We start from the raw sequence: 26,183 nt of genomic DNA, 5'->3' as shown, positions 1-26,183 counted from the left end.
CCAGCCGGATTGGAGCGGGGGGAGCGCGGGATGGGATGGGATGGGCGGGATGGGGCGGGATGGGCGGCATCGAGGGCGGGGCCTCCCGGGTACGCGCACGGGGCTCCCATTGGACGGCGCCGGTCACGTGGCCGCGCGCGCCCCGCTCCGCCCCCACCGGGCGCTCCCGCCGCTCCGCGCGATCGGGATCCTGGTTAATCTAATCGCGATCCTGATCGACATCCTAACCCCGATCCTAATCCCCATCACGGGCCCGGAGCGCCGGTAGTGCCGCTGTGGGCGGGGCGGGGCAGGGCCGGTGGGCGCCCCGCCATGGCGGAGGGCGGCGCGTGGCTGCTGGTGCTCAGCGCCGTGTTCCTCTGCAACGCGCTCAAGATCCTGCTGCCCTCCTGCTCCTCTGTCGTGAGTGATGTCCTTCCCCGGGTGGGCTGTGGGGGCCCGAGGCCGCGGGGCAGGGCGTTGTGGGAGTCCTGGCAGCGGATGGGGTGAACTCCGGGGAGCGCTGCCCATTCCAGGGGTATCCCGGTGCCATGGGATGTGTCGGGCGGGTGTCTGGTCCTGCTCCGGGGCTTGGGAGGGAAGGAGCTGGAGCTGGAGGTGGTGGGACCCAGCACCGAGGCTGGGCGTCTCCCGCAACCTCGGTTAGGCCGGGCTTTGAGGTGAACTTCGAGATCATGAGTTATCAGCGTCCTAAATGATGCTGCTGAGACTCCAACCCTTGGGACGTGTTGTAGAGCCACAAACTGGTTTGGGTTGGAAAGGACCTAAAGCCCATCCAGTGCCACCCCTGCCATAGGCAGGGACACCTTCCACCAGCCCAGGGTGCTCCAAGCCCTGTCCAGCCTGGCTTTGGACACTTCCAGGGATGGGGCAGCCACACCTTCTCAGTTTTCAGGGTTTATAAAGGACAGCTTTTCTCAGTCTCCCGTGTTTTCAGCAGGTGGACATCCTCATTGTTAGTAGGGAAATCAGTGGATATGGAGATTAAGGAGTTGAGGCATTGTAGGAGTAAATCTTGAGGCGCAGTCACTAACCAGGATGCTGCTGCTCTGATCTGAAGCATTCCTGGGTAATGGAATTAAGGACAAATAAACTCTGTGACCGCCAGATAAACTCCCATGTGAACAAACTTGCTGAAATCCCTCTTGTTCTGCTCTTTCACAAAATTAATGTCAGTGCCACAGGGATCAGTGCACACTTTGATAATGAGCAAAGAATCCTTTAAACCTGAAATTACTCTCAGCAGTTTGGGACGCTGAGCTCGGTGTTCCTAGAGATGAAACAGCCCCACGAGGAGTGTCTGAGGGCTGGAAAAAACTGAGGTGAGACCTCACTGGGGTCTGCAGCTTCCTCATGAGGGGCAGCTCCATCTCTGCTGGGTGTGAGCAGGGCCAGGCCCAGGGCACGGCTGGAGCTGTGCCAGAGCAGGGACAGGTGGAATCTCAGCCAAAGGCTCTTCCCCCAGAGGGTGGTGGGCACTGCCCAGGCTCCCCAGGGCAGCGGGCACGGCACCGATGCTGCCAGAGCTCCAGGAGCCTTTGGCCAATGGGACATAGACAGGGGGAATTGTTGGGGTGTCCTGGGCAGGGCCAGGGGTGGCACTGGATGGTCCCTGGGGGTCCCTCCCAGCTCAGGATATTCTATGAGTCTTTGAAAATCTCTGCTCAGCTCTCTGCTGTGGTTTGTGGCTGAAAGTGGCCTTGCTGTCCTCACTGGCTGCAGTTCTGGAAATGGCATCTGTGGCAAATAAATTACACTTGACTTGGGAAAGCTGGAAAGATTGCTAAGGAACAGCAAATGAAACATATTTGTATCTTCATATGGTAAAAGGAATTGATGAACCAACAAGCCATGGGTGCCTCTTGAAAGAAATTAGGAAAGTAAAAGACAGGGATAAAGGGCCTTTTTTATGGGAGGGTTTTCACATCATACTTTATATACATTACAGGAATTCTGGATCGATAACTGATATTATTTCTTTACTTCTTAGATATCCAGGTTGTTACAAAAGGATGCAGAGCAGGAATCCCAGATGAGAGCTGAAATCCAGACCATGAAGCAAGAGCTCGCAACCATCAGTATGATGGATGAGTTTGCCAGATATGCCCGGCTGGAAAGGAAGATCAACAAAATGACTGACAAGCTTAAAACCCACGGTAGAGTGCAAAGTCTGCTCCCTCTCCTAGTGCCTGAAAAACATGTGTCAAGAGTACTTTCAATTTTAAGTATATTTGTCCTTCAGCTTTTTCTTCTCCATCTTAAATATCTTCAGATTTCACCTCTCTTCTTTCTTTCTTTCTTTCTTTCTTTCTTTCTTTCTTTCTTTCTTTCTTTCTTTCTTTCTTTCTTTCTTTCTTTCTTTCTTTCTTTCTTTCTTTCTTTCTTTCTTTCTTTCTTTCTTTCTTTCTTTCTTTCTTTCTTTCTTCCTTCCTTTCTTCCTTTCTTCCTTTCTTTCTTCCTTCCTTCCTTCCTTCCTTTCCTTTCCTTTCCTTTCCTTTCCTTTCCTTTCCTTTCCTTTCCTTTCCTTTCCTTTCCTTTCCTTTCCTTTCCTTTCCTTTCCTTTCCTTTCCTTTCCTTTCCTTTCCTTTCCTTTCCTTTCCTTTCCTTTCCTTTCCTTTCCTTTCCTTTCCTTTCCTTTCCTTTCCATCTCTCTCTCTCTTTCTCTCTCTCTCTCTTTCTCTCACTTTCTCTCTCGCTTTTTCTTTCTCTCTTTCTTTCTCTCTTTCTTTCTCTGTCCCTCTGTCTCTCTCTGTCTCTTTCTTTCTCCCTCCCTCTCTCCCTTCTTCTCTTTTCTCTTCCTTTCTTCTTGCTTTTCTCTTTCCAGGACTTTCCTGGGCTTCCCTGTGTAATTATTTACTCTTAGTGATGCTGACCACTGAATCATGTCCTGAGTGACTCAAGAAAGAAACTAAGGTGTGATATGAACTTAGAAGTTTCTTGCAGAAGGGTATTTTCAATACAGCAGTGAATCATCTTGGAAAGAGAATTTTAAGCAGTGTAATGTCTTGACTTGAAGAATGAGATATTTTCTGTAAGTACAAGTCAATATTCTAAGTAATCATATTTTCTTTCTTTAACAGTGAAAGCACGAACTGCCCAATTAGCCAAAATAAAGTGGGTGATAAATATTGTGTTCTACATCTTACAGGTAAGTAAACGTTTTGTTACGAATACAAATGAAACCAAATCCTCAGTGGTGTTACAATTCTCTCCAGCATTTGTGGGCTGATGACTGGTCACACAGGGTTCCCACCTCAGGAAGGACATGGAGCTGCTGGAGAGGCCAGAGGAGGCCCCAGGATGGGCAGAGGATGGAGCAGCTCTGCTGGGAGGAAAGGCTGGCACAGCTGGGATTTTCCAGCCTGGAGAAGAGAAGCTTTGGGGGGACCCCAGTGTGGCCTTCCAGTGCCTGAGGGAGCCACAAGAAAGATGGAGAGAGACCATTTCCAAGGGCCTGGAGGGACAGGACAAGGGGGAATGGCTTCAAACTGACAGAGAGTAGGGTTAGATTAGACATTGGGAAGAAATTCTTTATTGTGAGAAGAAAAAAATATATTGTGAAGGAAGAAAATAAAATGAAAAGAAAAGGAAGAAAGGAAGAAAGAAAGAAAATAAAGAAAGAAAGAAAGAAAGAAAGAAAGAAAGAAAGAAAGAAAGAAAGAAAGAAAGAAAGAAAGAAAGAAAGAAAGAAAGAAAGAAAGAAAGAAAGAAAGAAAATAAGAAAGAAAGGAAGAAAGAAAGAAAGGAAGAAAATAAGAAAGAAAGGAAGAAAGAAAGAAAGGAAGAAAATAAGAAAGAAAGAAAGAAAGAAAATAAGAAAGAAAGGAAGAAAATAAGAAAGAAAGAAAAGAAAGAAAGAAAGAAAGAAAGAAAGAAAGAAAGAAAGAAAGAAAGAAAGAAAGAAAGAAAGAAAGAAAGAAAGAAAGAAAGAAAATAAGAAAGAAAGGAAGAAAGAAAGGAAGAAAATAAGAAAGAAAGAAAGAAAGAAAATAAGAAAGAAAGGAAGAAAATAAGAAAGAAAGAAAGAAAGAAAGAAAGAAAATAAGAAAGAAAGAAAGAAAATAAGAAAGAAAGAAAGAAAGAAAGAAAGAAAGAAAGAAAGAAAGAAAGAAAGAAAGAAAGAAAATAAGAAAGAAAGGAAGAAAATAAGAAAGAAAGAAAGGAAGAAAATAAGAAAGAAAGGAAGAAAATAAGAAAGAAAGAAAGGAAGAAAATAAGAAAGAAAGAAAGAAAGAAAGAAAGAAAGAAAGAAAGAAAGAAAGAAAGAAAGAAAGAAAAAAAAAGAAAGAAAAAGAGAGAAAGAAAAGAAAAAGAGAGAAAGAAAGAGAGAGAGAGAAAGAGAAAGGAAGGGAGGAAGGACGAGAGGAAGGAACACTGGGCGCTCTGCCTGGGGCCGTGTCCGCAGTCCTGGGCTGGGGGAGCCTGAGGTCCATCTGGGGGGAGGCAGAGGAGTCCTGGGCAGGCTGGGCCTTGGGCTTCTCCTTCCCCTCGTCCATCTCCTCATCCTGAAGAGAGAGAAAGAGAGAAAGAAAGAGAGAGAGAGAGAAAAAGAAAGAGAGAGAGAAAAAGAAGGGAGAGTGAGGGGAGGGACCCCTAGGGAGCTGCTCCCTCCGGGGGGAGCCGCTCCCGGAGTTGGACTGAGCTCTGCGCTCCTTATATACCCCTGGGGCAGGGCAGGGCTCTGTGATGTCACAAGGGTCTCTGGGTAACACCATGGCCATGACACAAAGGGCCCTGAAAGGTGCCTGTGATGTCACAAAGGGCCACCCCTGGCCCCCCATGGGCAGCAGAGAGGACTGGAACTGGCCCATGATTTGGACTGGATGGGGTACCTCAGATGAAGAGCCATTTCCTTCACCAAGAATCTGCCATGCCTTGTTTTGGTTCTGGTAAAAGGTTTTAGTGGGGCCTGTGAATGCTGCCTTAGCTGTACTGTGAGATGTGATGCCTGCAGTGTTACAGCACCTGAGCTTTGGAAACAGGCAGGAAAGTGAGAAGAGCCCCACTAAAACCTGGGAGAGCTGGGATTGTCCAGCCTGGAGAAGAGAAGCTTTGGGGGGACCTCAGTGTGGCCTTCCAGGACCTGAAGGAGCTACAAGAAAGATGGAGAGAGACCATTTCCAAGGGCCTGGAGGGACAAGAGAGAAAGGACAACGGACAAGGGGGAATGGCTTTAAACTGTCAGGGAGTAGGGTTAGATGGGATATTAGGATGCAGTTCTTCCCTGTGAGAGTCGGCAGGCCGTGGCACAGGTTGGGCAGAGAAGCTGTGGCTGCTCCATCCCTGGGAGTGTCCAAGGCCAGGCTGGATGGGGCTTGGAGCAACCTTGTCTCGTGGCAAGTGTCCCTGCTCATGGCAGGAGGTTGGATCTGGATGATCTTTGAGGTCCCTTCCAAGCCAAACCATTCCATGATTATGATTCCAGTGGCGGGGTGCATGTCAAATGGGAAGAGTTTCTTGAAGTGGAAGTGGGAGGTGCTGCAGATAAAGGCTGGTAGCTGAGGATGGAGGGAGTTCTGTGTTTGATTTCAGTTCTGTGTTTCTGGTTTTGAGGTGACAAAGTAAGAGCTTGTCTTGGCTTTTTAATCACTGATGGTTTTTTTGTTGACTTACATATGGCTCTGGATCCAGGAAAGTTCTACTACATGCAAATGTATTGTACTTGTGTTTTGGAAAACAAAATATGCTTTTGCTGAGGATGCAAATCTCCCCTTGCAGCTGCTACAACGTTTCCCCAGGTGCCTCATCAGATTGTCTCTATAGTTCTGCCTTGATGACAAAAATTTCCTGCTAATCAGGATGGCAGTGCTCACCCTGAGGACTCCCAAGTTGGATTTCCAGCAGGCAAAAACAGGCTCAGCAGAGTCATCAGAATTTCACAAGTGCTGTGACTGTGTTTGTCTCTGCTGGACTGGAACGAGGCTCTTGAAAGAAAACAGTGTTTTCCATGTTCTGCTGCTGCCTCAGTACTTTGTATAAATTTAAGGTCCTGCATAAAAATATCTTGAAATTTCTTAAGAACGAGATAAAACAACAAAGAAACTATTCTCTTTAATGAGAATTTATTATTACTAACTTGTTCAAAATAGCATGGGGAATGTGCTTTGATGTGTGTTAGTCCCCAAGCCAATAACAATTTCCCTTCCAGGCTGCCCTGATGATCTCCCTGATTTGGAAATACTACTCTGAGCCTGTCACGGTGCTGCCCAGCAAGTGGTTGGCTCCTCTGAAGCGCCTGGTGGCCTTTCCCACAGGGGTGGCAGGTAAGGACAGGGCCATTCCCAAGCTGGGACCCAACCTGGATTAACAGCACTGCCTCTGCACTCCTTTTTTCTGACTCTCTGAGCACAAGGAGGAGCTCAGACCTTTGACCAGCTGTTCCTACGTTCAGTTGTTCTTGAGCTGATAATGAAATGAGCTTTTTGTCATTTTTATTTCTTTGCCAACAGAGCAGCTTTATCTCTTTATCTGTATTGGACAGACCCTGGAGAAGATTTAAGTTTGAAATATTTTTATATTAAATAGTCCACAGAAATGGTAGAACTGGGTTTAGAAATGGGAAAATGCTTGAAAGATCTGGGTGTCTTACATGTTTTTCATATAAATTGCTGCGGTTTCATAGCAGTAACTCCAGAGTGGGTGTTCCCTGTGAGGGTGGGCAGGCCCTGGCACAGGCTGGGCAGAGAAGCTTTGGCTGCCCCATCCCTGGGAGTGTCCAAGGCCAGGTTGGACAGGGCTTGGAGCAGCCTGGGCTGGTGGGAGGTGTCCCTGCCCATGGCAGGAGGTGGCACTGGATGATTTTTAAGGTCCCTTCCAACCCAAACCATTCCATGATTCTGTGACTGAGCTTTGCTCTCTGTTGGCAGTTTGTCTTGTGTGTTCCCACCCCTTTTCCCATCACATTTCTGTTGCATTTTTACCTCCTAAAAATCCTGTTTTGGCCAGTTTAACACATGAATGATCAGAACAGTGTCACAGGTTGTACCTGTTCATGGGCTGAGGCACAGCCAGGATGGCAGGAAAGTGTAGGACAATCTTCATATTTGTCTCCTAAATCCTGACTGTCTTAAGAGGAATTCCAGTGCATGCTGGTGGAATTGTGTGTTTGCATCCATGATTTGTATCCATGTTTACTAGACAAGAGGAGTCTGCTTCAGGGGGAGGGAATAGTCCCTGGAAGACATTTATTTAAATAGCATTGGTGGGGAATTCAAAAGGCTCTTGTCTGTGTCTGCCTTCAAATCTTCTGTCTTGGCTGATAATCAGGGTAAAGAGATCACTGTTGAACTGCAGATGATTTAGACAGAAAAATGTCTAAAAACCACCCAAAAGCTGCTTCCTTCACATGTTTGCTATGAATAACCATCTGCTTTTAAAAAGACTGATTTAAATTTCAGAGGGAATTTACTTTTTGCCTCTCTCAAACCCTGAATTGAGATTCAAACGAAGCATTGGGTTTGACTCCAGCAGTTCAGAAGTTCTCTCTTAGGTCCTTAGCAAATGTTTTTAGCTGTGGGGTGCACATTCCACACTTGGGCTCCTATTTGTTCATTTGATACTCTCTTCCCAAGGTTTTCTTGGAGTCCTCTGCCATCTCTTGGAGAGACTCATTGGTATATAAAGAGATGTTTTGTTCCTGTTCACCTCATAACTTCTAAGTTCCCTTTTCTACACTTCCCAAGTTGGTTTCAGATCATTGTGTGCCTCATGTTTATTGATCCAATGCCTTAATCCATGGTTTGTATCCCTTCCAGGTGGTGTTGGAATTACCTGCTGGCTCGTGGTTTGCAATAAAGTTGTAGCTATCATGCTCCACCCTTTCAGCTGAAGGAACCCAGGAATCCATGGAGTCCTCAACTGTAATTTTTGTCATCACTGTTTTAAGTTAATTTTAAAAAAAAGGAACAGTTGTCTTTCATGAGACTGTGTCTGAGACAATCCTTGTTATTCCAGTTGGATTTCAGTCAGCATTCCTTTTGATTTCTCTTTCCAGAGGTTGTCTTTCAGTTTGGTGGTCAGGTTTGAAAGAACAGCAGTGCTGGTTATAGAACCTCAGTTTGGGTCTATTAATGACAGAACCATAACATTTTGTCATGGCCTTTGGCCACCAACATCTGTAAGTGTTGGATTTGGATTTTTAAACTGGAAATGTGCTGCATTAAGAATTAGTTTGGGATCTTTGCTGTTTCTTTGCTGTATAATGTGGTGGTTTCACCCCCATTGTGTTTGGTGACAGGTGGTATGGGAGGCACAGGGAGGTGGGTTGGTTGGCTCAGGGTAAAACAGTTTCCTGGCTATTTTTTACCCCAGAATTGGAATTTTCTTGGGCTCTCCAGATAATGAACTATTGGTGGGTGTGTTCCATCAATTTTTATCTCATGAGAGACTCCCTCAGCTGCCAAGCACAGGATGGCTGGATACTTTTTCCTCCCTGACTTTTAAAATTCATTGAATTTTTTCCTGTTTTTATAGATAATTGATCTTTCCTTCCTTGTTGGTTGTTCTGCTTCCCAAACTGAGGATCACGTGGTTTCCTTCCATGTTTCACTGAAAATATTCCCTTCCATGTTTTGGGAGAAAAGGTCTGGCCAACCTTCTCCAGCTCCATGTTAATAAAGAGAAAGGAGAAAGTGCTGTTCCTGCAGAGATGATCCTGATTTAACATCCCACTCTGGAATTCCCACAGTGGAATGCATCTCTTTTGTTACTCCAGGTCCTTTGCCTTCCTGCAAAGGAAGGGGCCAAGACCCCTCCAAAATTAGCACTGCCTTTAGAAATCAGATCAAAAGGTCATGTTATGTTGTGTGTATATGTGGATGAAATGTTTGGAGTTTTTTAATGTTAATTTAAAAATTGGGGTTTAAATTCAGGATTACATTTGGCCAACGTGCAAATAGATACCTTAAATATCAAGGAAAAAAATGTGATTGAATGTTATGTATAATTGTGGTTTTATTAAGGAAATAAAGCTTTTGAATTCATCTCAGGTTTTCTGATCCCTTTTTTTATATTAATTGCAGTTTTCCTAAAAAAAAAACAACCACAAAACCTCTTAAAATAACAAACCCAAACCCCCCAAACTCCAACCCAAAACAGCCCCCCTGTGTTCTTGCATAAGGAGTCAACAGAACCAATTTATTTTTAATTATTTTTTTAAACCTTTGTAATTTTGACAGATTCGGCTCTAAACATCTTTGTCATCTCTAAAAGCTTTTACAGTATAATTTTTGATTTTTTTATTTTTAATTTAAAATACACCTAATTTTCCCTCACTTCACATCATTTTAGCAAGTGTTTTGTGAGTTACTATGAGGAACAAACCATAATCCTCCTCCCCTCACTTACATAACCTTAAACACAGGATTTTGAAAGGCTTTTTGGGAACTGGCTATGCCTGACTTCTCCAAAACAATGGTTTACTCTTGCACATTCATCTTTGGATGTCAGCTGGGGAAGTTACCAGGCAAACTGCTTTGATAAGTTGGAACAGTGGGAAAGAACGAGGCTTTAGAGGTTTTTAATGCTCATGAAAACAATGGAATAGCAAATTATTTTTATTACATCTGAGTTCTGGAAGTTGTTTGGGGAGTGAAGAAAATAAAGAAGTATTTTCCTTTATTGCATTGTTAATACTAACCCAAGAGTGAACCTTATGAAAGCAGGTCACTCATTGGCAAGCTGAGCTCTGAAATTCCAACTGCTTGAGGGTGCAAAAACCTGGGAGCTACCAAACAGGGACTAACTTGGACACCTGATAACAAGTAAAAATGTTCAGGAACTCTTAGTGTGATGCATTTGCAACACACAGACCAAGCACAAGGGAATGGTCTTCTGTGACAACAGATCTTGAGTTGATTTGGAAAAATCATGGGAAGAAACTGCCAACGCTTGCAAGATTTAAAATACAGGTAATGAAGGTAAAACATTTGGATTCAACACTCTAGATCTAGTCTAAATTTTCTAAAGGTGATGCACCTGACTAACTGTCAGAAAGGCTTTGAGTATCCTCAGGGCTTGGTTCATGTTGGGCACTTTCCATGCTGTGGGGGTGGGGAACTTGCTCTGTGTCCTGCACCCTTTTGCTTCTCTGCCTTCATTCCTGTCGTGCTGGAACTCGAAGGGTTGTCTCTTTGAGCAGCTCCTGCTCCAAGGAGTTCTTTCATGAGCTGTTTCTTCCTTTCAGCAAACACCACCACGTGAGCACATCCTTCTGCTCCAGTGGCTCCCTCCTCCTGCCTGGGCTTGGTGTCCTTCCCAAAGGATGGTCATAGAGCCCAAAGGAATTTTCCTCTCTGGATGCAGCTGTTGCACTGCAGCCCTGCCCTGCCTGGCTCTGGCTGCCTGCTCTGGGTTTTGTACCTGCTGCTGGAAGCCCCTGATGCAAATTCCCAATGGCTTCCCAGTGTGTATTTTGTTTTCAACCCAGTGGGTGTTTTGTTTGGAGCTTCACCTTCACTCCCACCCTTCTCACTGGTAGTTTGTTGTTCTTCTGCCTTTTCTTCTCCTTCAAATTCTTCCACTGCATCTCCCTCTTGATTGTTGTCTTTTACACCATCACTTTGAGGACTCTCTTCAGTTTTCATGAGGTTCATCAGCTCCTTTTTAAGCAATTTGTCTCTTTTGCCTTTTCATAAATTCTGAAAAGTGTGTTCTGTCAGTAGCCTGCCCTCCCTTAGGTGCTCTAAAAATGAAATATTTAGGAACACGAAGAACCATGAAACATTAAAGAGAGCAAGTTTCACATCCTTATTTATTTCACTGCTTCAGTGATTGTTATTGATGGTATTTCAGCCTGGAGGGTTATGACAGTGCTACTTATAATAATTACAACAGGATGGGGCAAGATTTAAACAAGATCATTGTGCCATCGAATGCAGCTTAATATCTTTATTTTTACCTTTTTCATGATGGTTAATTTTGTTGAATGAATTTCACAGCAAATATCATCAGTAATGGGGCCAGAAAAGTCATGTGCACTGGAACAGAGAAACCAGATGAGATCTGAACTCTAATTGTAATTTTCTTGGTTTTAAGTGGAACTTAAATATATATGGGGATTTCTTTGCCTTGATTCACAGCAGACTTGCTTGTATGGAGGAGAATATGTAGCAACTCTCACCTGTAAGTGAAGAGTTTCCTACTTTTCAATAGCAAAAAGGAATGTGCATACAATAAATACATTGATCTGCTCTAGAGGACAACTTGTAATAAATATGTCCTGTGCTTTGGAGAGACTCACAGAACAACCAGGATGAGGCAGAGTCTTAAAGGAGAGATATGAAGTGGCAGCAACTAAAAAAGCTGAGTAAGGCTTCAGTAAGAAAGTGATATCAGCAGTGAGAGAACTCAGATTTTCAGAGAGATTCACAGGGAGCATCAGCAGACCTGTGATTTCTGCCAGTTTTAAAAGGGAATTTCAAAGACAAATGGTGAATTTGGATACCTGGGTGGAAAGGCTGGAGGCTGAAAAGGCAGAGTACAAATTTGGCACAGGAGTTAACACAGATTACAGGCTCTGGGAAGTGACCTCAACCTGTAAATGTGTGACCTTTGGGTCTCCTGCCTTTGTGAAGTGTTTACCATGATGGAATTCTGGTCTTGGTGCTTCCTACAAGCCTTACTTTAATGGAAATAACAGGGATATTTCTAGAAAGAAAAGCTTGAGCAAGGGAACAGATGCACTGGCTGCATCTTTTTTCTGTTATATTCAATTTCTTGAAAATAAAGATGTTTGTATTGAGTCCCTTGCAAGTAAGTTTTACATACGAGCACAGCCAGTGGCAAGGATTTCCATCAAATCTATTTACAGTGATCACTGTAACGAGGAGACAGACCCAGCCCTTGAAGTCCTTTTCCTCTCCCAGCCACAGAAATGCACCTTCACATCAGCTCTGATGAAGACTCACAACGAGAATTGGAGAGCAGCGTTTGATCAGTGTGGAATTAACAAGTGTTAGTTATACTTTTACAGACCAAGCCCTGAATTATTACCCACCTGCCCAGGAAGAACAGCAGGATGGAGAATTGTGTCCTGCAGAGCTGCTCTCTGTCAGTGCAGCCCCACCAGCAACTCAGCTGCATTTTAGTGACCCTCACCACATCATTTTGAACACATTCCTGTCACTCGTGTGCCAGATAGTGGCTGTTACACCCCTGTAAGTTACCAATGTCATTGGGAATTTGAAGAGATCCCAATGTTAAATATCCCTCTGTGTGCTCTGTTAGAAGTTTCTGGCAGCAGCATTTTCTTGGCTGGTTGATTTGCTGCTCTACCCTGAGCATCTGAGTTCGCTCCATTTGCTGCAGCTTCTTCCTCCTTTTTCTCCTGTAATTGGCAATTAGAGGTAAAAAGAACGAGGCAATACTTGTTTAGTGACTTTTAAAAGTACACAGTCAGTGCAACACTTAGAAGAAGATTAGTAATTTCTGTTGCTGTTATATCCTTATTCTGCATCACAACATTTTTTTCTGCACTATAATTACATTCATGCAAAATCCACATCCTGGGAAGCTGAGATGATGGATCAAGCTATTTAGGCACATAACTGAAACTTTGGGAATAACATACAGCTTAGCTGAGAGGTTGAACAAGGGAATGTGTTTGCATCCAGATCTTTCCTACCTTTATGAGCCGGACTGGGCTTTTTTCTGTGTCCTGGTGCTGTGACAGCAGCAGTGCTCTAAAACTCTCTTTATCTACTTGCACTGCTCTGGTTGCACTCAGACCTGTTGAAAAGGACAATCACTGGCAGTTCAGTAGTTTCTGGAACTGTATTGTTGATATAAATAAAAGATATCTGTGATGACTGATAATACTGGTAGGTGGCCCAGGATTCAAACATGTTTTTAATGCATGTCTTAATGTGCTTTATTGTTCTGCTTGATCTAGAAATGCTGAATTGGAACACAAGCAGCTGTCTGGACTTCTGAGCCTTTTCATCTGCACATCACAAAAACACTTCTATACACAGAAATAAATGTAAAAATATACTCCAAAATCCTGTTCAGACAGGACATGCAAAGTCAGGTGAATGTGTCTATTCCCCAGAGCCCTTATGGGCTTCATTTTTAACAATAAATTTAAGAGGTCTGGTGTGAGGCTTCAGCTTTCAGATTCCTAAATCTGGATCTTTATGGAACCCAAGTAATTAGGAAATGCTTAACACTGTTTGAGATATCAATGGTCTTTGGAAGGGATTCCAAGGGAGGGATGGAATGAGACATTTAAAGAAATAGCTGGATGGAGATGGGATGGAAAAGGTGAGTCTGTTGTTCTTTTATTCTATTTTCAGGATAATTTGGACAGGAGTACAGTAGCTGAGACAGTCACTACCACAGCAACAAAAGTAGGATTTTTCCTACATCCAAATTTGCCTTCACTCCCAGTTTTCATCTCAGAAACCAAAGGAAGACTCTCCATAAAAACGGTGCCCTTCCAATGTTTGAAAAGGATGCACGGAACCAATGCGAGGATCGCTCTGGGAGGGAGGAAGGGATGGCTGCGATGATGTGGAGGGAATGAATTGGCTTTCCCAGTGCTTTCAGCAGCTCTTCCCGCAGCTCTTCCCGCAGCTCTTCCCGCAGCTTTTCCCGCGGGAAGGAGAGGAGCGTTCCCTCCATCCGGGACTAGAGGGCGCTGCACCCCCAGGTGAGCCGGAGGGACCTGCTGTGCCCTCGGGAATAGCTCATGGAATGAATGGATTCATCCCAGAAATCCCTTTTATTTATGTGCACAGAACTCTCTGATAACTCAAGGAAGTCTCCCCTCAGCGATTTATTCAGGGTGTTATAAAATGCAGCCCCAAATTTCATTTTTTTTCCTGCTGGCTGAAAACTTTTGGGCGTATCAACTAGAAAACAACTTGGAGGCAGCTCCTCACAAGAAAGTTCAGTAGAGAAGAGGGAAAAAACACTGTCACTAATTCCAGCCCTAGGATTCCAAATTCATTAAGTGGCAAAGAATGAAAACATTTATTGGCCAAAAATTCCAAAAGGTCAGAGGACTTTGCTTGGAGCCTTTTCATTACCAAGTATCATGTCTATCTCTAACTAAGCTCCCTTATCTTGCTTAAAAATTACAACTAAAATAACAAACAGTGATTTAAGTGCCTTTATTATTGTATGAGGCCATGTATGAGTAAAATGTAAAAAACCCACATTAGTTTTGTGGCATAACTAAAATTCTGAGCTTTACAAAAATAGGTGTTTGATTTGGGATGAGAAGCAGGAATAGTTTTTCTTAATTTCACACCTTGAATTCCCAGTCTTTTCCCTGTACTTCACCTGCAGTTAAGGCAGAGCAATGGATTTATAAAGGTAACAGAGAAAGAAATTAATAACTGAACATGATCAAACTTTGTATGGATACCATCCCTGGAGGAATTTTGTGGCCATGTGCAGGATTTCCAGCAGGCAGGTTTTCTGCCACGGAAATTTTGAGTGCTCTTGGGTATCCATATGAAGAAAGTTCCAATTTCTCCTTCAGTTTAGGAGCAAGAATATCTGACCCAGTATTTTAAAGAGCTGCTTCACCCAGAGAAGTCCATGTTCAGATCATTCAATCCCAAATGAAGGTGTAATTAATGCAGAATGCACTGGGGGATCCCAAACAGCACTGGGTGTCTGGGATCAGGCAGCTGAATCCACTCAAGGGAGCTGCTCTTGGAATGTTTGATGGACAAGGTTGCTCAGTTGGTTAAAACTTGGCTGTAATAATGCCAAGGTCGTGGGTTCAATCCCCTGTGTGGGACATTGACTGAAGAGTTGGACTTGGTGATCCTTGTGGGTCCCTTCCAACTCAGAATAGTCTGGGATTCTGGGATATAACAGATATTTCTTCCCAATATTTGACTGAGCATCCAAGTGAAAATACTCCTAAATAAAAAGTTCCTCCTTCCTTCATAGAACTTAATTTCTATTGTTCTTCTCTATAATTCCACTACTTTACTCTAAATAACACCCGTTCTGTGGATGGAATTAATCTCTGCTTGTCCATTTCAATTTATTGATATCAAATCCCCAAAGGATCACTGAGGGCAAACATTATCAGACCAGCCCTTAAACTTCCTAAACCTTTTTAGCCCATATAAAAGTCCAACACTGGCATTTTTCTTGGAATATACCTCCCAGTTGTAAAACAATGGAAGTGTCACATATTTAAAAAAAAAAGAAAAATAAATATACATCTACTCTGTTCCTGAGGTACCAAATCACTCCTGTCCTTCAGAGCTTTAGCCATCCTATTTGCATAGATATTTTTTTATATAAAGGTGCCAATTGACTTCCTAAGAAGAAATAAATACTCTGCAACTTCTAATAGACATTAAGAAATAATATTAATCACTTTAATTTTCCCACGTTGGTAGAAAGCTGTCAGTGATTTCTCTTTGTGTCAGGCCAGGTGGTGACTGTGTCATTTACACAAATAGGAATCTGAAATTTTCCAAGTAGAAATTCCCTTTTTCAGGCTAAGAACACACCTTGACACCCAGATGACCTTACTCATAACACAGAGTTCAGAAGATGAAGGCCTGATTTTTTCATTTGTTGTTCTATTTTTTTTTTTTCAGAGTAGGTAATTGCTGCCTTTATTTCCTTTTTTAATATCATTAAATTAATTTACTCAGGGCCCTTGTTGATGTGCTCAGATGTTTCACAACCTGTTGCCTTGGGGGTGACTTAAACTTCAGAGCACACTTTTAATGTTTATTTAGCAAGAGTCCTTTTTCCTTACTGAAATCTTACTGAAAGTGTGTCTGAATACCTGGAATAGTCTGGAATAAACCAAAGGCCCAAAACTAGGAATGTGTAGGAATAAAACTCTGTTGTGGCTCAGAAATAAAGTTAATAAGAATGTCTGGGCTTCCTTATGGAAAAACAATAGAAGGTTTTGTGACTCTAAGTATAATATTAAGGAGAACTGGACACACAGAGAAAACTGTGTGGAAAAGAGATGAAGTAGAAATATTTTAGAGAAGCTTTAAGGTGAAAACTATAAACTAATTTGGATTTTGGGACAGTTTTTCAATAGTGTGGCTGGGATTAGAATTATTCCCATCTCCCACATCTGCAGTGCCAAATACCAGGAGGAAATTTCTGCACCTGATAAACAGGTAAGAGGCAGAAACAATGTCCAGGTACAGAAATACAAACCTCCAGGAATCCTCAGGAATTGCCTGTTCTGCCCTTCACAATGTCTGGGAAAACTCTCCCTAAAAACACCTTTTGCAGGCATTTGTTTCCATTTAGAAAGAGAAAACTCTCCAGTGGGATGAACATTACACAGAAATAATAATAAAAATTAAAAAGTGTATTTTAACAGCATTACAAACACATTTAATAATTAAAAAGCCACATGAAATTTCGAGTTTTCTGGAATATATCCTGGTTTTCTTGATTATAACTCATATGAATCCCCTTCCTGGCAGTTCTGGCTTTATTCCTATTTAGTTTTCCTGTATGTTTGGTTTCCAAGCATTGCAGAAAATGTTGAACTGGATGTATTTGTACCAAAAAATATTTGTCTAAAAACCAAGCTGGAATTTACACAAACTATTGAAACATTTCCATGAATTTTCTTGTTAAATTTTAGTTCTGCAGGCTGAAATATTTGGCTCCTTTTGATTTGAAAGTGTTTCTCTAAGGGTGTCAGGTTAGTAGATGAATATTTTTGACCCAGATCTGGCTTTTTTTGGTGTGGATTTTTGTCCAATTTGTGACACATTAACCTCTGTTTCAATTAATTATTGAACTGATTTGAACCTTTGACAAATAGACCCTACAATCATTTCACCATTTGATATTCTGACTTTTTTGACTCTAGATTCAAGCAGGAAACAAAAAAAAATCATTACTAAATAGCAAAAAAGAACAAAAGCAATAAGTAACATTAATTACTCAAATTATTTTTGGAGGAACAGAAATCTCTGTAACATCTTAATTATTTGCTGCACAGAGTTAATTTCCATTGTCAAGTTCTTTGTGACTTTTCCAGCTTCTAAAATCTTTTTCTTCTCCCTGTAGATGCTGTTGTTGAGCTTCAGCTGCATTTCAAGAGTCTTAAAAACAGACATATTTTATCATATGGAAAGTGTGACTATTGAAAAATTTCAGTTCTTACAGGATTGAAAAAATGTGTGCTGATATAAGGCAATTTAAACTAATAATTATATATAACAATATAAATAATTATAACAATTATATGCTAATAATTATGTTGTAAACAATACATGGAATTATGAGAAATTACTTTCCAAATAACTAAAAACTGATTTAAAACCTCATTTCACTAAACAAACACAAAGGTTTTGGCATCTCTCATGACAATAAAGCTGCACATTCCCTTTCTGGTGGATTAATAAATACAATTATCTTCGAGGACTGTTTAGACATTTCTGTTCACAGAGAACTATTAACTGTGGCAGAATGAGGGGGTTTGGTGGAAATGAAAATTAATTACTTATTGGGGATTTTATCATCAGAACCCACTGCCTTGCACTGAAATTCTGGTGCCTAAACCTGTTGGGTGGACACCAAACCCTGTGTGCTTTTTAGAGCTGCTCACCAGGACTTCTGTAAACAGAAAGTTTTCCAAAGAGGGTCTGAATTCAGCTGTTTATATGTTCATTTTCTCTAAGATTTCCTCTCTTTTTATTTAATTCTGTGCATACTGGACCCCATAGAAATTAGAAATTAATTCTTGAAGGACAATGGAAATTTTACTTTTCCAGTTTTGTATTCAAAACTGTGCTCCTGTCTTTGTGTCCAAGGGTCAGTAAGAATAAAGATGTGTGAGATGTTAAAAGGAGATGAATGACCTCCTGTTAAACTTCTCTACACTTGGGACAGCAATGGATTAAAAAAAAACACAACACAAAACCCAGTGTCCTGTTTTACAGGATTGTGTCAGACTCATTAATGTGACAAGAAGCAGCCAAACCCTTTCCACTATTCCTGCCCCAAACCGTCTCCTACTCAGTGCTCCTTGTGGGTCCCTTCCCATCAGGATATCCTCTGATCCAATGTCCCACAAATACAATAATAAACAGATACTAACTCTTGTCTCATCCTTTTTTTTCCAGTTTTTGTGTAAGGACTGACATTCTGTGATAAAGTTCTCTCTCTGCAAGACCTTTGTCGTCTGAAAGCACAAGCAAGGTCTGCAAAGCATCTTCAGCTTTTAGCAGCTCTGCTTCAACTTTTCTGACCTCCTGGGATGTCTTTCTCTCAGATTCCTGAGACACCCTCAAGCGATTCCTTCAATCTCTCACCTCCTCACAACATCTGGCTAAAATATCCTGGAAGTTACTCTGGGAATGTTTGTATCGATCTGTTCCAATGGGATGGAGTTCAACAAGGCCAAGTGCAGGTCCTGCCCTTTGGCCACCCCAACCCCCTGCAGCGCTCCAGGCTGGGCACAGAGTGGCTGGAGAGCAGCCAGGCAGAGGGACCTGGGGGGACTGAGGGACAGGAAGCTCAACAGGAGCCACCAGTGTGCCCAGGTGGCCAAGAAGGCCAAGGGGATCCTGGTCTGGATCCAAACTAGCGTGGCCAGCAGGCCCAGGGCAGTGACCCTTCCCCTGGACTCTGCCTTGGGGAGGCCACACCTTGAGTGTTGTGTTCAGTTCTGGGCCCCTCAGTTGAGGCAAGAGATTGAGGGGCTGGAGCGGGGCCAGAGAAGAGCAACGAGGCTGGAGAAGGGACTGGAGCACAAGTTCTACGGGGAGAGGCTGAGGGAGCTGGGGGTGTTCAGCCTGGAGAAGAGGAGGCTCAGAGGTGACCTCAGCACTGTCTGGAACTTCCTGAAGGGAAGTTCCAGCCAGGTGGGGGTTGGTCTCTTCTCCCAGGCACTCAGCAATAGGACAAGGGGGCACGATGGGCTCAAGCTCTGCCAGGGGAAATTGAAGTTGGAGAGCAGAAAGAAATTCTTTGCAGAGAGAGTGCTCAGGCATTGGAATGGGCTGCCCAGAGAGGGGGTGGATTCACCATCCCTGGAGGTTTTTCAGCTGAGCTTGGCCGTGGCACTGAGTGCCATGATCTGGTAAAGGGACTGGAGTTGGCCCAAGGGTTGGACTTGATGATCTCGGAGGTCTTTTCCAACCCAATCGATTCTATGAAAATAAAATAAAATAAAATAAAATAAAATAAAATAAAATAAATATACATGAAAGTATATATAAAATATTTTTAAAAGTATATTTCTGGTAACTGCTTGCTCCAGTACCAATGGAAATGAATTTTCTCCCTGGAAATCATGCACTGCATTAATGTAGGCACAATCTGGGGACTGATGGACCAAATTCAGCCCACCTAGAAAGATCCCCAAGAAGATCCACCTTGAATAGATGCATGGTAGGAAAAACAAACAAACAAACAAACAACAGACTAATCTACAGGTCTGCAAGGACTCAAACCCCAACATGATCCCAACAGCACATGGTTGGAATCTCTGCAGCTGGGATTTCTAACCAGCTTTCTAGAAATTTCAGTTCAGTTTTGAATTAAACTACATTTTTAAACCTTACATGCTCTTTAGTCTACAACAGGTGCAGTTGTGTGCATGGATTATAAACAGAAACTGAAAAAGAGATATTTATGAGCTGCATTCTCAGTGTTATTGCCATTTGCCTTTCCTTATGGTCAGGGTTCTGAGGGAATTACTCTCATTTGCCTTTCCTGAAGCAGAATTAGAATTTTAAAATGGTGAAGACTGAAAATCTGAGTGTGTTCCCCTTTTTCTGGCAAATATTCAATTCCACTGCAGCTCTCCAGGCATTTCAGGCAGTATTTTGTAGAAGTTTATTATGATTTATATATCACCTAATATTTCATGGATAAAATAGGCAAGGACAGACCTTAAAAACACCAAAGAACAGTGTTTTCTGTAACACAATTCCACTGCAGGAAGGCTACAATATGATCCCAAATGTTGTGACACAAATATTTGCAAATTTACATTAGGTTACTATTTTATTTTGCCAGAATGGAATTAGAGGATGGAAAAGGGAAAACAGTTTCCTGCAAAAGCTGTCAGAAGTACTATAAAATCTTCATATTTCATTTCAAGTAGTCATGAACAAGCAAAAATAACCAACTACTTTATCCAAATTATATACGATATACATAAATATATATAATAAATTATCCAATACAGGTAGAGGCCAGTAATGGTTCTTCTGCTAACTAGATTTCAAAAATATCATTATTCTTTCTGGTCTGCTTGTTTCAGGCCAGTCTGACTCCTTGACAGCAGCAAATAGCAGATAATAACAGAGACAATCAGGGCTTTCTCTCTCCTTTTTTGATTGATTTGTGTCTTGTAGCTTTGGTAGATTGAGATGAAATGTTGAAGCTCAGCAGGAAAAGGGCTGTTGGTTTTACAGTCTTTTTTTTTCATGTGGTAGGATTTAGGAAAGGATGGGTGTCCATGTGAAAACCTGCAGATGTGGAGAGATTCTACACTGTAATATGTACATAAATTACATGTACAATTATATGTTTGTGTTATATGGTCATTCTGTGGAATCATAAACTCAACGTCACGTGACTCGGTGGCCAAAACATGACTTTTTTTTTCCCAAACTGACACGTTTGTGGATTATTTTTAATATTTTTCCTCATGAAAGGCTTTTTCAGGTTCATCATGTGATGCACAGGCAGAAAGCAAAATGTGGGAGAGCCATTTCCAAGCCCTCAGGTTAAAGTTGAGGATTAAGGATTTCAGAGGTTCTCCCACCCCTCAGGGATTATCCTGCCTCTTGGATCACTGAGTACTGTGGGATAAGCCAGGGAGGGATCTCTCCCTCCCTTCCCACCCCTTATTAGTGTTTGAAACATGAGTTATTACACTTCTTCACTGTAAAACTGTTGCCTCTGTTTTCCTAATTACTGAAAAAAATGCCAAAGAGAGGGAACAACTGCATTTCTCAAAAGACCCTCAAACTACCAGAAAAAAAATATCCTTTTTATCACCTTGGGAAAAGAGATACTGGCCTTTTTTTCTTATCTCCCATTTTCTTTTTGCCATTTTTCTGTGTTTTCTTCTCTTCAGTTCCTGTTGGTTCTAAAGGTTCACTGCCCCTGACTGTTCCAGAGCCTTTGGAAACATCAGTGGGAGAAGATTCTCTTGTGTCTTCTTTGTGCTGGATCACCAAAAATTATGATTCTGCTACAGCTGCTGCTTCTGGTCCTTCTGTGTCTTGGGGAATCTTTATTTTCCTTGCTTTTTGTGCCATGTTTCCACTGCTGTTATTGAAATATGGAGGGAAAGATCACCTGTGTTATAGCAGACAATGTAAATCCTGTCAGAAATTAGAATGTTATTGAGTGTTTTTGTATTATCAAGTTGTTTACAGGTAACACAAACACTAAAGAGTGTTGAACTTAATTAAGTGATCCTAAGACATGCTCAGCTCCTGTCCCAGTTCAGCAGATGGGACCAGCTTATTCCTGTGTGGGTGTGACCAAACCTGTGGATTCTCCACCCTCCATTCAGTGCCCACCAACTGTTCCCAAGGGCCCATTGGCAGCAGCTGCCCAGGGCACAGCTGAGCCCTCAGGCTGGGAGCTGGCTGGGAAAGAAGCCTGGCAGAGGAGCTGGGAGAACTGCCCTGCAGGGACTCCTTGGCACCTTCACACCCACCTGAGGGCTCAGCTCTGCTCAGGGGCCAGCAACGATTCCAAAATCCCCCCTGACTGCCAGAGTCAGATCCCCCAGTGTGGAACTCCCTGCCCTGGGGGAGGCACTGGGGGCTCCCACCTGCACCTGAGGGGAGACAATCTGGGGGTTTGGGGACTTGGGAAACCACTTGTTGGATCCAGAGGAGGAGCAGAACCTGGACAGGAGGAGCCCACCACTCTCCACCAGACTGTGCCATCATCTGCACCAACAGGTTTGTCCCTTCCTTTTCCTTTGGACTCGGAGGAACCACGTGGGGCTCAACACAGGGGCCACCAAACCCCCCTGTGTTTGTGCCCCAGGGGGTGGGTTACACTGCTGGGTTTGGGGGTTAAACCCAATTTCTCTTTGTGCCATTGTATTTATTGTAATATTGGTATTAAATTGTCACTCTGACTTATGATCTCTCTTGTGTTGGGTTTCTCCTGCCAGTTTCCCTTTAAACCAGCACAGTTACCTTTAAAAAAAACAGGCATTGCTCTTTAATCCAGGAAAATAATTGTTTGTTTCTAGAAGGAACTGCAATATGAAATATAATGTTTTTTATCTCAGAATTTATGATGATTCCAGCTTTGATTTTCTACAGATTTACAGGTTAGTACAATTTAAATGGAAATAGATACTATAGTTTGTTTCCTGTGGACGCATTTTCTCCATGATTAATGCAATTTTAAAAAGGATTTAATTTAGAAGTGTAATTGTATTTATGCTCAACACCTACAAAGTGATTTACAGCATTTGAAAAGGAATTGTTCAAGTCTCTAGAAACTGAGTGTTCCTACCTGTGTTTATATAGCAATTTTAAATTACCATTTGTGTCATAAAAGTATCATTTAGTCATATTTTTGAAGAATTAGGTAGCAAATCAGATCATAGAATTAATTTATGCATTAAAATAGAACAAACCCCACCTGAGCTGCTGTATTAATATTATAGGTAGAAGATAGAACAGCATCTAAAGCTGCACAACAGAGTCCCTGACTTAGAGACTGAAAAAAAAGGTTTTCTTCAACTTCTGGGATTTTGTTTATTTTATCTAGTTCCATGAAAAAAAAAAAAAAGCTTGTAAATAAAACCTCACAATGTAATAAAAGATGTGATTGTGGCAAAAATTGTTTCCTGGGATATTGTTCAATCCACTCAATTTTCTTTCTATCACATGAAGACCACTCAGGCTGGAGTTTTACAGATGGAGAATTTTATCCAGTAGTAGAATAAGTTGCATATTTGGGGGTCTCTAAAATGGACATGGTAACTATTCAAAGAAATTTGAGGGGTATTAAAATGGTATTTTAGTTCACATGGATTTTAACAAACAGCCTTCACTAAAGAAAAATATGAGAAGATACTTTTAGAACATTCTAAATCCTCTGTTGGCATTTTTGCTTCGTGGTGGCATTTCATTGTAAATTAAATTAAATTAAAATAAATTAAATTTCTTCCAGGGGAGAGGGGAATCACACAACTCCCAAATTAAAAACTAAAAAGCGTAATTCAGGATTGAACAAAACATTTTAGGTTGAATCAAAACAGTTTCATTACTCTTAATTCCTTTACAAGAACAATTTTTCCTTGTGGAATACTGAGGAGTGCCAGGGTCCTGCTAAACCTGAGGCAGTGCACTCACCCCTAAGAGATGAGAAATCATATTTTGAGCATTAGGCAAAGCCCAGCTTGGTATAGAGATCTGTGTTTGTGTTTAAATTCGATTTGGCACTGCCAACACTTCATAGGCAAATTGTTTTAAAATCAAATTAGCTGAAATTAAACTTGAAACTCCTGCTTTAATTTGTTTTGATGAGAAGTGTGGGCTGAATCTCATCATTCAGCTTCAAGAGCAGGTGTTGAAAAGTAAATAAAATGGGAAAGGAGAAGAAAGAAAAACAAAAGGTGAAGAACTAGAAATTAAATTCAAGATATTGCAATAGATGACAAAAAGCAGGAGCTGAAGGAGGGCCTGGAATGGACAAACACCGGGAGAATTCATGTTGACAAGATGCAGGAACAAAAACAATTAGGGCCAAACAAACATTCCCATGTTCTGGAACCCACTCAGTGTCCCTCCTGGAAAGCCAATCCCACACCCATTCCCATGTCCTGGCAGCCCCTCAGTGTCCCACCTGGAAAGCCAATCCCACACCCATTCCCATGTCCTGGCAGCCCCTCAGTGTCCCACCTGGAAAGTCAATCCCACATCCATTCCCATGTCCTGAAAGCCCCTCAGTGTCCCACCTGGAAAGCCAATCCCACACCCATTCCCATGTCCTGGCAGCCCCTCAGTGTCCCACCTGGAAAGCCAATCCCACACCCATTCCCTTGTCCTGGCAGCTCCCTCAGTGTCCCACCTGGAAAGCCAATCCCACACCCATTCCTATGTCCTGGCAGCCCCTCAGTGTCCCACCTGGAAAGCCAATCCCACATCCATTCCCATGTCCTGGCAGCCCCTCAGTGTCCCACCGGCATATGCAATTCCACATCCAGCCCCATGTCCTGGAAGTCCCCTCAATGTCCCACCCAGACATGCAATCCCACACCTATTCCCATGTCCTGGCAGCCCCTCAGTGTCCCACCTGGAAAGCCAATCCCACACCCAGCCCCATGTCCTGGAAGTTCCACCAATGTCCTGAAAGCCCCCTCAACGTCTCACCTGCACATGAAATTCCACAACCATCTCCATGTCCTGGAATCCCCCTCAATGTCCTGGCAGCCCCCTCAGTGTCTCACCTAGACAGACAATCCCACACCCATTCCCATGTCCTGAAAGCCTCCTCAGTGTCCTTCCTGGAAAGCCAATCCCACACCCATTTCCATGTCCTGCAACCCCTTCAGTGTCCCACCTGGACACGCAATCCCACACCCAGCCCCATGTCCTGGAAGTCATACCAATATCCTGAAAGCCCCCTCAATGTCCCACCTGCACATGAAATTCCACATCCAGCCCCATGTCCTGGAAGTCCCCTCAATGTTCCACCCAGAAAGCAAATCCCACAACCATCTCCACGTCCTGGCAGCCCCCTCAGTATCCCACCTGGAATGACAGCAGAGGAGGAATGAGGCTTCAGTGAGAATTCTGTCCTGGAATTTGACCATGGATGTTCATTTACTGCTGTGAGTGTGAAATGAGTATACCCCTTCCTGGTGGGGGGCAGAGAAGGGGCAACTCTGCTCTGTGGGGACCAGAGACAGGATTCAGGGAAGGGCCTGGAGTTGTGTTGGGAGGTTTATGTTGGATCTCAGCCAAAGGCTCTTCTCCCAGAGGGTGGTGGGCACTGCCTAGGCTCCCCAGGGCAGTGGGCATGGCCCCAAGGCTGCCAGAACTGCAGAAGCCTTTGGATAACAGGACAGGGCCAGGGGGGATTGTTGGGGTGTCCTGGGCAGGGCTAAGGGATAGATCCATGATCCTTGTGGGTGTCTCCCAGCTCAGCATGCTCTGGGATTCCATGGAATTATTAGCATCCCTATCCCAAGGCACTGCTTGGCTGTACTTCTGCATCCCTTGGTTGTGCTTCTGCATCCCTTGGTTGTGCTTCTCCAGAGCACCAATAACCAAAGAATTTGGAAATGCTAAATTCCAAATGGTCCATCACCTCCTAGGCTGTACTCACATACAAAATCTCCTGGGAAACAAGCATGTGTAATAACTTCTGGCAATAATTCATGTTTTTTCATTTAAGTGGTTGTTGTTGTTGTTTTGCAGGAAAATGCTCTGAAAAGATCTGCTTTTAATAGGCTTTTTGCTGGACATCCTGTTGCCTCTCAAAAAGAAAAAGTAATGACAGATAGTGAGCCACAGCAAACAGTAGAAACTACCCATACTTTTAATTTTCAGAAGGGTTTTCAGGATCCCAGTTCCACACATGGACTGCTGCATTTCCAGCTTCACATAAGGCTTTGCAGAGACCAAAAAACCTCCTTTCAACAGCATCTTTACTATTTATTGCTATTTAGCAGTGCATTTCAATCCTATCCAACCCTAGAAACAAAGTTTTGTTTTCAGTGTTTTCAGGACACTGCTATGCTCAATCTGAATGCATGAAATGTGTGTGAGTACTTTTTAAAACCTAGGCCAGTTTCACCTCTGGCTTAGGGTCAGCTTTACTGAGCTCACGTTGCTCACTTACAGCAGAAACAAACTTTGCCCTTAAAATTTGAAAGTAACTGTGTTATCATTTAACATTCCTAAAATACCTCTCTTGCTCAGAGACCTCCTTAAGCAAATATGTGCAGGCAGCCACTGCATTGTGGCCATCTCTGGGGCATAAGGTGACAAAGAGATGGAAAAAAGCACCCTGGATAAGAGAATAGAATGTTTTTGAGTTTTTTTTCCCAAGTATTTGGAACCTTTAGTTCACCTTGTGCCCTGGAAATTTTCTCTGGTGTTGCAAAAAGAAGGAGAAAAGGCAACAAGAGGTTCTGGGTACATCAAGTGATTCAAACCCCTCCCTCAGTACCAGGCAGTGTCCTGACACACATTTATTTTGGGGAAGTCCCTGAGCCCTGCAGTGTG

At 42.8% G+C, this 26,183-nt stretch overlaps 2 protein-coding genes across 3 annotated transcripts; one reads left to right on the top strand and one right to left on the bottom strand.

The window, feature by feature from the left end:
- The first annotated feature begins 109 nt into the window (after positions 1-109).
- GET1 (guided entry of tail-anchored proteins factor 1) lies at positions 110-8,982 on the top strand. 2 transcript variants are annotated; one of them, XM_071566753.1, is made up of 6 exons: positions 110-402; positions 1,991-2,156; positions 3,081-3,148; positions 6,149-6,263; positions 7,755-7,859; positions 8,473-8,982. In XM_071566753.1, the coding sequence occupies exons 1-5, from the start codon at positions 313-315 to the stop codon at positions 7,826-7,828; spliced, it is 513 nt and encodes a 170-aa protein (XP_071422854.1). In that variant the 5' UTR covers positions 110-312; the 3' UTR covers positions 7,829-7,859; positions 8,473-8,982. The 2 variants fall into 2 exon arrangements, with proteins under 2 accessions (XP_071422854.1, XP_071422845.1); XM_071566744.1 differs by having other exon boundaries at positions 112-402; positions 7,755-8,982.
- Positions 8,983-10,159: 1,177 nt separating this feature from the next.
- Positions 10,160-24,353, bottom strand: LCA5L (lebercilin LCA5 like). Its single transcript, XM_071569064.1, is given in 10 exon segments — positions 10,160-10,400; positions 10,402-10,624; positions 12,214-12,325; positions 12,623-12,726; positions 15,190-15,284; positions 16,933-17,057; positions 18,072-18,308; positions 20,945-21,007; positions 21,009-21,140; positions 24,324-24,353. Coding segments are annotated over 10 exon segments (1,362 nt in total).
- Between the last annotated feature and the right edge of the window lie 1,830 nt (positions 24,354-26,183).

The sequence above is a fragment of the Pithys albifrons genome, chromosome 1, assembly GCF_047495875.1.
Source record: "Pithys albifrons albifrons isolate INPA30051 chromosome 1, PitAlb_v1, whole genome shotgun sequence".
NCBI classification, from domain to species: domain Eukaryota; kingdom Metazoa; phylum Chordata; class Aves; order Passeriformes; family Thamnophilidae; genus Pithys; species Pithys albifrons.
This window is presented reverse-complemented; position numbering and strand designations above follow the sequence as displayed.

Excerpts from the sequence above, each read along its gene's own strand:
- GET1 (XM_071566753.1), top strand. The coding sequence starts at position 313 with ATGGCGGAGGGCGGCGCGTGGCTGCTGGTGCTCAGCGCCGTGTTCCTC. Across the intron at positions 403-1,990 it reads TGCCCTCCTGCTCCTCTGTC|ATATCCAGGTTGTTACAAAA; the intron begins GTGAGTGATGTC and ends TTTACTTCTTAG. Across the intron at positions 3,149-6,148 it reads TTGTGTTCTACATCTTACAG|GCTGCCCTGATGATCTCCCT; the intron begins GTAAGTAAACGT and ends TTTCCCTTCCAG.